The following is an 11,780-nucleotide window of genomic DNA, read 5'->3' on the forward strand; positions in this document are numbered from 1 at the left end:
CCCCCCCCCCCCCCCCCCCCCCCCCCCCGCGCAACAGTCTCTACCCTGTGTGCGTTCAGAGACGCAGAGCCTAGAGGCGCGCCGGCTCACCATGAGCTGAGGCTCACCGCGGGAGCTACTCGCCCTCCTCACCCGTATCACGGAGCCAGGACGGCCTCCGCTCAGGAGGTCGCTGTGACAGTGACAGAAGTGATCACACTTTGTCACCAGCCTCCCGCACGAGGCCAGCGGGCGCTCACCTGGGTAGTCCTTGATGAAGGACTTGTACAGGCTGGCCAGCTCGTCCGGCGTGATGTACCTGCTGGGGTCGTCGGGGGACTTGAAGTCCAGGTCGTACTTGCCCGACCTGAAGAACTCAGAAGCGGCCACGTCCATGCCAATGACCACCTTGTCAGTGTAACCGGCTTTCCCGATGGCGTTCTTCAGCAGCTCCAGAGCTGGAGGGGGGGGGGGGCAAGGTTGGAAACCAGGCGGGGGAGCGAGAAGTCTCCTTCAACAGCTGCCGGCCAGGAGCCCTAGCAGAAAGACCAGGAGGTGCTCCGGCCCCGGCCTTTGCTTTAATGATTCCAGTGCTTTTCTCTGCACCGGAACAAGAAACTGCTGGTCAGGGCCCCCAGCAGAACACCGAGTGGGAGATTCAGTCTCGACTCTCAGAGGCTTTCTCACTGACGAATGCTCCCGAATTTAGCACCCAGGAGCAGCTGTGCTGGCCGAGACAGTTACAGTGACCAGCTGAGATCAGCTGTCCTGAGGAATGGGCTTTCGACAGAGCCGAGCTGGGATCCAAGAGGCAGCCGGTGGACCGGAAGTCCAGGGCGACAGGATGAGGGCCAGGCTCTGCCTCCGGGGCCCGCTGTCCCCAGCCAGGCTCGGGGTCAGCCTCACTTGGCAGTCCTGCCCGTACGGAAGGGGACAGAGACACTGGGCCCCTGTTCCACACCACAGATCTCCAAGCCATCACATTAAACCACATGCATCAAATGGCCGAGCACCAGCATTTCGTATGATTGACCCAAAGAGGAGGATGGACATTTTTTTCTCTCACTAGTTGCCCTGAAGGCAACAAAATGTGGTCGAACCCTCCTTCCCTTCTATAACATAGGGCCCTGCCGTGAGTTCTTGTTCCAAGACTGTGTCCGACTCAACTCTTACATTTAACCCTGCGCCTAAGGACTCCGGCCAAAATGGCGCCGTGGAAATGTTCCTGTGCTGGAACGAGCTGAGCGGGTGACGGTCGCAGGCACCTGGGGGGCTCAGCCAGTGTAGCATCTGACCGCGGCTCAGGTCATGATCCTGGGGTCCTCGTGGAAGTCTCTCTGCCCCCCCGCCCGCCACCGTCCCTTCCCCCGGCTCATGCTCTTCCTCTCTTCTAAATAAATAAAATCTTAAAAAAACAAAAACAAAAAACGGCGAGAGTCATCTGCCTCCCTGTACCCCACCACATAGCTTAATTGAAACGACTAACCAGGCCATGTGGAAATCGAATTAACAAGGAAATTCCTTGTTACTTAAAAAAAATAAAGCGCTGGCTTGCACATCCCGCCCCAGCACTCCGCCCGCAGGGACTCAGTAGAAAGCCCACCGTCCCCGAGTGGCAGGTGCGGCGCACGGGCTGACAGAGCGAGCGCCGAGCCGCGGAACGTGGGGACTCCGTGGAACGAGCCTGTACCTTCTTTGTTCTCCAGGATGTTAGGCGCAAAGCCGCCCTCGTCCCCCACGTTGGTGGCGTCTTTCCCGTATTTCTCCTTGATGACATTCTTCAGGTTGTGGTACACCTCGGCCCCGATGCGCATGGCTTCCCTGAAGCTGGCCGCGCCCACGGGCAGGATCATGAACTCCTGCATGGCCAGCTTGTTGCCGGCGTGAGAACCACCGTTGATGACGTTGAAAGCCTAGGGAGAGAGAGAGAGAAATACGGCCATCTGGCCTCGGGAGTCCCACCCGGTGCCCCTCGAGTCCGACCGCATGGCTCACAGAGGGGGCCACGTGTGGCTCGGAAACGCTCCCCGGGTCTCTCGTGATAAGGGCAGCGATGCCCAGCAGGCCAGCCTCCTGAGCCGAGGACTCGCTACACCTCAGCGAAGACACGCAACCCCGCAAGGCCAGCAGGATGTCATCCCCTCGCCAACGGCAAGAGACTCGGGTAGCGGGGAGTCCCCTGCTCAGGGCACGTGTAGCGAGCGGCAGGGGTCCGCAGCTGCACCTCTAGGGGCTGCCTGCACCCACTGTGCCGGGACAGTCGCGTGTGGATGAGACCAAGATGCGTGAGGTCTCAGGTCCCCTCGAGAAAGCGAATACCCCCAACTCCTCACTTGGGAGGTTCCAAGCCACTCACCGGAACTGGGAGGATGACTTCGGCATTGCCGGCCAGGTCAGCAATGTGGCGGTACAGGGGCACCCCCTTCTCAACGGCCCCCGCCTTGCAGACGGCCAGGGACACGCCCAGAATGGCGTTCGCGCCGAATTTAGCTGCAACGGAACAGTGCAGTTGAGGGATTTCGCCCTCGCGGCCTTCCTCCTGCCGGCCTTCTGGCCTCACCCTACACCGGAGCGCACCCCAGACTGTATCTGGAAGCTTCCCCCTCCTGACCGCATCTACTCCCCGTGTCCGACCCAGAAACGCAACAGCACTAGATGGGGACTCACTGCTTTCTCTCCCTAAGAAAAAGCCCTTTCTTTGGTCTGTGGAACTCTGACAATTTCCACGAACTGCGTGATTTACTCTAAAGCACAAGCCTCTTTCGAGTAACCCTAAGCAAGTGCTGCTGTCACCTGGTCTTGCTCCTGATGATTAATGACGTGCTTTACTCAGGTGAGGCAAGGGCCCCGAAAACCACCAGAGGGTCGGAGGTGTTCGGGAGACCAGCACGCGTCACCCCTGGCAACTCACATTTATTTTCTGTCCCGTCCATCTCGATCATCAGCCTGTCAATCTTCTCCTGCTCGACGACGTTCACTTTCTGCGGGGAGGAGAGGGGGTCAGTCACTGGGCGGGGCGGGGGGGGGGGGACATGCTGTCACTCCCCTCGCAGGACCTTCGTACTGTCCCAGATAACTCTGGAACCGTGCAAAGTCCGAATCGTGTCTATGTTATGTGTTTGGTAGGCAAAAAAGAGGTAGCGGGGGAGGAATCAAAGAAAACGGGGACAACACCGTGCCTTCCCTGCTCTCCCGTCATCGGGCACTTCCCCAAGCACCACGGAGCCGACAGGGACATGCCGGAGCCCCGGTCCTGGTGTCACGAGGTTAGTCCACTCAGGGAGCCCAAAGTCACGTCACACGTAAGACAGAAGTGCCCGGGACATGCTGACAAAGGCAGCACTACAGAGCAGTGTGAGCTGGGGACAGTAAGGGACAGAGCTCTGCTCGTGCAGACGAGCTGTGCTCCTCAGAGGTCAGGTGACACGACCACCACTCTGGCTGTTCTCAGTGACGCCAAGCTTCATCATTTCATGGCAGACAGTCCGGAATCTTTTAGCAAAATGCTTATTACGACTGATCAAAAGGAGTACTTCTGGTCAGAGTATAAAGTCATAAAGCTAACCCCCGAGTTGGGCTCCATGCTGGGCATGGAACCTACTGACGAAACCAAACCCTCAAAAACGGGGGTCTTCGAAATGAACTCAAAGAGATTTACTCCAAGTCAACATTACTTTAAAACCTTCACAACGGACAACATATTACTTTATTTTCATGTTCTTTGCATAAAGACTAAAAAAGGAAAAGAAAACCAGCCATAACGCCATTGTGCCCCATCAATAATCTGACACCCTTGGCTTTGCTGACAGAGCCCGTCTGCAGAAGTCAGCCACCCCCCAGGCATGACGGTCTGAGGCCAACCCTGAGGGTTTCACTGAAGAACAGCTTCCCCCAAGGGAAGCAAAATGCCCAGGGAAGCCCCGCTCGTGGTTAGCCACCCAGTCCAGGGCCCCGAGGCACGGAGAACGGTGTGTGGAGGCGCCCAGGAGACGGGCTCGGAGCGCGTGAGTCCGCAGAGCAGCAACGAGAAACCGTCGGGGACCAATTACCGAGCGCCACGAAGGGCAGCCTAGGGGAGCACGCCGGGGAGACACAACGGAGGAGCCCGTCTGCCGCGGGTGTACAGGAGGAATTGGGGGGCGGCGGGACCGCACCCAAGGAGAACAGATGGGAGGCCGGGGCCAGCTCTGGCCTCTAGCCGGGCGGGGGGCTTTTCAAATCCTTCCCACCTGCACAAGTGCCACAAGCTTTACAGAAGGAGGGGCCCGAGGCGGGAGGGGGTCAGGCTGTCTGGTCCCCCTCCCCACCTCACCTACAGCAGCCCTACTTTTCTGTAACTTTACTCTCGAAGTAAGATTTTATTTAACCAGAGTTCCTCTGTTTAAAAAAAGTCAGTAGAAATATAGTAAATAATTCCACAGTTCATGAAAAATAGTCGGGTCACCATGGATACTATGCTCAACGCCCAAGGGCCGCTCTTAAAATCTGGATCTTAACTTCCCCAAGGTCAACATAGTTGGAGGGGAAAATCAAGGCCACGAGACGGTCTCCCGTCCTCTGATCCAATTCCAGGCGCTGTTAGATGTGGACACGCAGGCAGGGGGTGGATTAGAAAAGGTGAGGTCATTCTCATGCACGACAGGGAATCCGACTGGCTTCTTTAGCTCTCAGAATAAGCTCTTCCATAACTAGGAAAGCCCACTGGCCTGGGAGACGCTCTGAAGGCATTAATACATTAGTTATCCGGAAGCAGGTCCTACCTTGCTAATCAGGGCAGGTGCAATAGTTTTATTGATGTGCTCAACAGCCTTTGAGACACCTAGAAGGAACAATCATATCAAATTACCGACATTAACGAAAAACAGGCTTGAGCAGCATTGAGCGAACCACCAATGATGTCAACCCAAATATCCAGAAGCCCACCCGAAGACCTTCAGTGGGACCGCTCTCAAATCCCCATTTCTCTGTCCCTCCAGAATCGGGGTACTTTCCGGCCCAGTCTGAGTGCTCTTACCTAGGACCCCCAAGGATTAAAGCCACACAGAGAGCAACCATTTCAGAATGTCTGAAGGGGGGTTAGTTGGCAAAACCATGCACTGGGAACACCAGCCATAGAAACTACAGGATGTCCCATGTATTACCTGTGTGCACAAGGCTGGTGCCAGGAACTCGTTAATATACTTAACGGGTCTGGAGACACCTGACCAGTAGAGATTGACGGAGAAGGAAAAAAGACAGACTCAGAAGAGAACAGGCTGCGAAGGACAGGGAGTGAGAGAGAGGAGAGAGGAAGGCAGGAGAGTCGCAGGACCATGACTCATGACGGTCCAGGCGAGGCACAGCCCGGCTTCAGACCAGTACCCGCCCGGGCCGTTGGCAATGGGAACCCATAGGACAAAATGCCTTCCTGCGGCACGATCGCCGGATCGCTAGCCCTGGGCTTCCCCAGCTCACTTCAGCACCACCCCTCCCCTCAGTCTTTTTAGACTTTTTCCCTAATCATCGCCCTCCTCTGTAAACGTAATCCCGGAGATACACTGTATATCCATACAGTGGCCCTTTGAGGGCCATAAATCATGGTAAAATCGTAGAATGTTTTTGCCCCCCCCCCCCAGAACCAATTGCCCACCCCTGGGTCGATACTGCCCCTGTTGAGGATGCGTGGTCTGGCCCCATCTGCTTTTCTGTAATTCGGCCACATTGATTCTGTCCACAGAAAGGCGAGCATTGCAAAATCAGTAACAAGTCAACGTGCACAGAGCCCGGCAGAGGCTGGCTTGGCCAGACCGGTGCCTCTGTGAATCAGCGCAAAGATCCACTACAGGGACCGATCTGTGGGTGAGCCGCGGCCCAGACCTTCCAGATACCTTACTGAGACGACACCCCTGGAGACTGGAAGCACGTAGGGCTCCCCGCTTAGTATTAGTTAACATGGCTCCTTAGCCTGAGGTTCCCTGGCCTACCCAGTTTTCCAGACTGGAGACAAACCGCAGGAGAAGCGAGCATTAACACGTGGCCCCCGAGGGTACTGGTGTAGGAAGGCTGGAATCGACAGGGCCAACTCTCCCAGCTGCCCTGTGCCCCCCATCCACACCGTAGGCCCAGTCAGAGGTGCTGCCCTCGAATACGAGGCACACGGAGAGTGGGCTGCAGGCGTGCAAGAGGCACGCAGCCACACTCCAGAGATGGGCCAGGGGTCCAACTCTTACCTTTTCCCATGTAGCGGGTCTTGTCATTGTCCCGGAGCTCGAGGGCCTCATAGATACCAGTGGAGGCACCACTGGGCACAGCAGCTCTGAAGAGACCTGGATGTTGGGGGAGGGCGGGGAAAAGAGTCACGATTGAGAAACACGGTTCAACCCTTCCCGAGTCCCGCCTCCTCACAGATGGCATCTCTTAGGAAATGCTGCCACTTCCTCCCACCAACTGGGAGATTCAGAGAGTCCGTTTCCCCTGCCTTTCACGCTCGTACCGGTCTCTAGTGCAGACCCTACAGCCAAGCTGGTGGATTTCTCTAGTTTAAAGAGAAAGTTTTCAAGCAGGGCTTCTCAAATGTTAACATGCACACATACCACCTGGCCACCTTGTTAAAATACAGGTTCTGACAAGGGAGGTCTAAGACTCTGCGTCTGCATCTCTAACAAGCTCCAGCTGGTGCCCTGCAGTGCCCGGGGACCACCGCCGGCGGCATCACCCAACAGACATACGAAGCAAGCCACTTCAGAGTTAAGATTTTCTAGCAGCCATGGTGAAGTTATGAAGCAAAACCAAGGGAAATTCATTTAATGTGTTATTTAACCAAATATATCCAAGAGATCACCATTTCAAACATGTAATCAATAAAACATTGAGGCATAAAAAATAAAGGTATGAATTTAATAACACTGGGACACAAAGCACTGCCCTATGCAGTCTCGCGGACACAGAACCCAGCCATCTGGCTAGACTAATACTGTGGGGCATAACCGTGGCTCATCTTGGAGGACAGTGTCAAGAAACGTACTGTAGTGATCTGGTTACAAGGGCAGACAGGTTCAGGGGAGCAGGAGATGAAGGCAGCCTCTAGGCTCTACTTGGAACTGGAGGAATTTCCCCATCTGAGGCAGGTGAAGGCAAATGAACAAAGAGGGGAAAAAACCACCAGGTGTGTTCATCAAATTATTGGTCACTACGTCTGTGGCGTCGCAGTGACTGTGTGTGCACAGCTAGACGCGGGGTTTCTGCACACAGGCCCTGGCTCTATATCCCCACCAGGCAGTGGCCGAGGAGAGGAAGCCATGAAAGCCAGGGCCCCTAACGGAACTACGGACTCTGGGTGCCGCTATGTCAATGCAGGTTGCCTGTAACAATCGTCCCGCTCTGGTGGGGGAGGCTGTGCACGTGTGGGGATGGAAGTGTGTGCTCTCTGTCCCTTCTGCTCAATTTTGCTGTGAGCCGAGAGCTGCTCTAAGAAGTAAATTGGGGAAAAAAAAAAAAAGTGATGAGAGGCTCTTAACAAATCCACGATTTCCTGTTTTTGAAAAGCACCAAGAGACACACAAGAGACACGGTTCCATTCATTTAAATTTCAAAAAATATTCATTTTGACCATTTTAAAGTGTTTCAAAGGAAATGCCCCCTTCCCACCAATCTTCTAGGATCTTGAGTCTTTTTTCACTGTTGGTTAAAGTCCATTAATTGCCAAATGGAAAGTTCCACCCTGACTAAACAAGCCAATCTCGTTATGATGTAAGGGAATTCCCAGCATCCTCTGAGAACCCACGGTCCTAGGCATGAAGCACATGCTCTGAGCAAGCCCGCGATGAGAGCACCCACCACAGTGAGTAAGCCTGGGCAGAACGCAGCAGGGTTTTGCTCAGTGATGCCTGGACTTGAGGGACTTTCTTTTCCGGGGCAAGGGGGGAGGGGAGGACAGGAAGGGAAGGGCTGCAGTTTCCACAGACAGTGACTCAGCTCTGACTGGCAGGTCTGTGTGCTCGGCACCACTGGGCGATTCTGCCTGAAGCTTCTTTTCCTACCTCGCCAACGAGGTCCATATAGACAAGAGCTGAGATGTTGCTGGAGGGTAACACACCAGATTTCCTCCAAGTAAAAAAAGGGGGCGAGCCGGGTAAAAGAACAAGAGCCTCTGGAGTGTCCCAACGCCCCCATGTAAGAGCTTTCCCAATCCTTGAAGAATGATTTCCAGAGACAAAAACGAGAACGCTTGGCATACGCTTGTGCTCCATCCCACCACAGCAGAGCTGCTTGTCTGCTCGGAGCAAGCTGCGAGGCCAGCTAGTGAGGGGCCTTTTAGGGACAAGGTATCACCTTACTTCCCGACCTCACTGACCTGCAAGCCAAGCGGTTTTGTTTGAAATACCAGGCAGCAGCAGGAATAGGACCCCATGCCGGGCAACCCTCCCCACCTCCTCGTGGTCAGGAACCACAACCTACCAGCTCGTGCATACCAGAAGGAAAGGTTTTTACAACAGACCTTGCCTTGCCGAAGGCTCTGTCGTTCGAAGTTTTACAAAGACGGAGCGGGCAGAGGTGTGGACACAAAGGTGCACTTACCTTTGGAGGTGTAGAGGTCAACCTCCACGGTGGGGTTCCCACGAGAGTCGAAGATCTCTCTGGCGTGGATCTTGAGAATAGACATGGTGACTTTCTGTGGGGAAACACAGTTCATATTTCCCATCAACCATAATGTAGCCTTGGGTCATTCATTCGAAGGATCACTTCTGAGGATTCCTGGTCTAGAAAGAATTTACACTGGACAGATATGGGTTGCAAGAAGGCTGCCAAGAGTGGGGACAGCCTGTTGGACCTAGATCTGCAGGGCCTCAAACACCCAGTAGTCCAGAGCTTGTCCTATAAGCAAAGAAAGCCTGGTCATGTGTGCCAGGGAGAAACCAAAAACAAGTGGAAAGATTAATGTGCTGCTGGCATGCAGAATGGCTGAAGATGAGGTAGTCTGAAGTGAGTTACTGTCAACAGTTCCCAACGACGGTTGGCATGGGAATGGAAAGGGACCAAGGGGACATGAAGGTCACAAGCAAACCCATCCAGGACAAAAAAAAAAAAAACAAACCCAAGGTGATCCAAGGAGGAAAATCTGGTTTATAGTGGAATAGCAAATTCAGAGCTGGGGACATGGTCTATGGTCTGTACACTGTGGTCTTTGTTACTGCCAATTTCTGGGCCTTTCACATTTCACAGTACTTGGGTCTTTAGTAAGACAAGGCACACAAAAAATAACATCTAATTAGTATTCCTTTCAATAGGCATTTTACCCATTCAAAAAAACTGAATTATGAAATGTCATAATTTGAAACTAGAATAAAGATTCTATCCTTGAAGGCTAAGATACTCCAAGGGAAGAGGCTGTCTTTGAAAGCACTTTTTAAAAAAATGATTTGCAGCTACAAATTTGCAGCTAGCAAATACCAAGTTCTCAAAGAAAGCCCTTTCTCACCCCCCCCCCTTCCAGGGACTTCCAAGGAAGAAATGATCTCGCAGGACTGAAAGCGGCCCAGTGGAATTGGGTTAGTGTTCAGGGCCATTATCTAGCTGGGCTCCTCTCCAGTATCTTGTCTGGAATGTTCTAAAGCAGCAAATGGCATCTTTCTTTTTTATAAGTTTCAAAATTAGACAGTGAAGTCACTTCTGTGGCTTTGCAGTCTATGTAACAATGGAGTTTTATTCATTACCCAATAAAAAAGTACCTAGTTTTTATTTTCTATCTTACAAAAAGGCAAATTTGTTTAAATGTATTTTTTAGTTTTAAGATTTTAGTTAACTTTGAGTTTGGGCAAATTATATACCTGCGTATGATCGCCACCACCCAAAAATGTCCCTCAGGCCCTTTGCAGTCAATCTCCCCCCATCCCCAGGCCACCAGACTTACTTGATAGATTTTCGATGCACTTTTAAACACATCTTTATTACACTATGTCCTCATGCTGTCCTAAGATGTTGTTTTTCATTTAATTTTCGTGACATTAAGAAAAAGTGATTTATTTCAGGGTGTGAAAACAAAATTCAACTTCTCTTTAAATTGTAGAGAAAACTATCCCTGAAGTCATTAAGGTTCAGTGAGCAAGGCCAGCAAGGAGGGCTGGCCTGACTAGGAGTGTTCACAGCTCATCTGCGGGGACAGAACCCCGGACCAGGGGTGGCACGTGTGGATCGACCGGGCAGTGAGGGCCTACGTGTGTCCCCGACCGCGTCACCCACGGGCCACACCACGCAGAGGGAAGACCACATTGCAGGAGAAACAAAGAACAGGAAGTTTTCTTAAAATATGTCCTTTTAATCGGGGGCCGACTGCCAATGGCCCGGCCGGGGAGCCGGAGCAGCTCCTGCCCGACCTGGGCGAGGTCGCCGGGACGGCTTTCCCAATTATGCAACGGCTCGGCCGCAGTCTCAAAAACAAGAACTCTCTTAAGTTCCATTCATTAGTCGCTGCCCATTCCGTCACCAGCCTCCTCACAGTAGGCCGAGGGCCACCAGCGGGGCGCAGGGGCTGCTGGTGGGGGGAGGGGATCGCGGATTGTGGGCATCTCTCCCGTCCCTGCCCCTCCCTCCATTTTAGGAAAGGCCTGGCTCTAGCTAGCACCCGGGGTTAGGCCTGTGTCTCCCCAAGCCCTTGCACCCTCCGCGCTCGCTGCACGAAAGGCTCGCGCGTCCCACTCCCGAGCTCCCAGCAGTGCTGCGACCCCGTAAATCCGTAATCCCGGGCTAATCAGCTTCTGCCCCTCAGGCGAAGCACGGCTCGCACGTGCCGACCCGCCCCTTCCACGTCCCGGACGGACCCAAGGGCAGGGCCCCGCAGGCCTAGGCGCCGGCCCGGTAGCCCTTCCCCGGGTCCCTACCTGGCCGCCGGATAGCACTGCCCGGGAAAGAAGCAGAAGTTGTTGCAGGTACCGAGGACGAGCGTTTACCCGCAAGGTCCGAGCACTCCGACTACCCGAAGCTCGTCTCCGCGCCGCCTGCCCCGACTTCCTGCCCAGCTCCCCGAGGCCCCGCCCACTTCTCCTCCCCCGCCCCGCCCCCGCCTCGCCGCCTCTCCATTGGCCCGGCGCGCCGTCACTCGGGCTCGCACCTCCCCGGAAGGGGCGGGACTGAGGCGGCGGCAGTGGCCCGGAGGGGGGAGCGACAACCCGGGGACGTGGAGCGAAGCGGGGCTGGGGGGGTCCAGACTATCCCGCGGCTGTGTGGGGGTGCGGGCGAGTCTCTGCCCCGACGCCCTCCGTTCCCGCCTCTGGCCTGGGACCCCTGGCCAAGCAGGGTCTGTGGCGCCGGGGCCCCGGGGAGGGGCGGGGTGGCGCGGCCGGCATGAGGGTTCGGGGCTCCGTCACGTACTCCGAGTCCCGCACGCACGCAGCGTCGCTCCGGCGCCTCACGTCCGCCCACGACCTTGGCGACGACCTTCGCGGCCCGCCTTTCCCGGCCTGCCCCGCCCTACAGTATGGTGCGGAAGACCCCGCCGGCCTGGAGACGTTGGCAGCCGCGCGCCTCGATCCCGCACCCCGGCCGGGTCTGCTGCCGGGGCCGCGTGTCGGGGGCCACGTGCGCCCGTCCGCGCCTGCGCGCTCCGCCCCTGGCCGCCCCCGTCTCCCCGCTCGCCAGGGTGACCCGGTCTTTTGTCCTTGTGCATCGGCCAGACAATGGGTATCGGGCAGAGGTGCCCGAAAGGAAATTCACTTTCCTTCAATTAAAGCTGATGCTTTTTGACCATTTCCTACGTGCCAGGCACTTCTCCACGTGCGTCTCCAGTGTTAATTCGGCCTCTAGCTCTTATTAATGTTGCATCTGGA

The 11,780-nt window shown here is 55.1% G+C and overlaps 1 protein-coding gene across 1 annotated transcript in view; it reads right to left on the bottom strand.

Annotated features, from left to right (window-relative positions):
* Positions 1-10,992, bottom strand: part of ENO1 (enolase 1) — a 16,344-nt gene extending 5,352 nt beyond the window's left edge. Inside the window, exons 1-8 of the mRNA XM_040645743.1 lie at positions 10,836-10,992; positions 8,536-8,629; positions 6,189-6,284; positions 4,740-4,798; positions 2,891-2,960; positions 2,336-2,469; positions 1,670-1,892; positions 240-437 (exon numbers count right to left, since the gene is read on the bottom strand). Of these exons, the coding sequence (XP_040501677.1) occupies positions 240-437; positions 1,670-1,892; positions 2,336-2,469; positions 2,891-2,960; positions 4,740-4,798; positions 6,189-6,284; positions 8,536-8,620 (865 nt within the window). The 5' untranslated portion in view covers positions 8,621-8,629; positions 10,836-10,992. The remainder of the gene's footprint in view (positions 1-239; positions 438-1,669; positions 1,893-2,335; positions 2,470-2,890; positions 2,961-4,739; positions 4,799-6,188; positions 6,285-8,535; positions 8,630-10,835) is intronic.
* Positions 10,993-11,780: the final 788 nt, after the last annotated feature.

The sequence above is a fragment of the Ursus maritimus genome, unplaced genomic scaffold, assembly GCF_017311325.1.
Source record: "Ursus maritimus isolate PB19 unplaced genomic scaffold, ASM1731132v1 scaffold_32, whole genome shotgun sequence".
NCBI classification, from domain to species: Eukaryota; Metazoa; Chordata; class Mammalia; order Carnivora; family Ursidae; genus Ursus; species Ursus maritimus.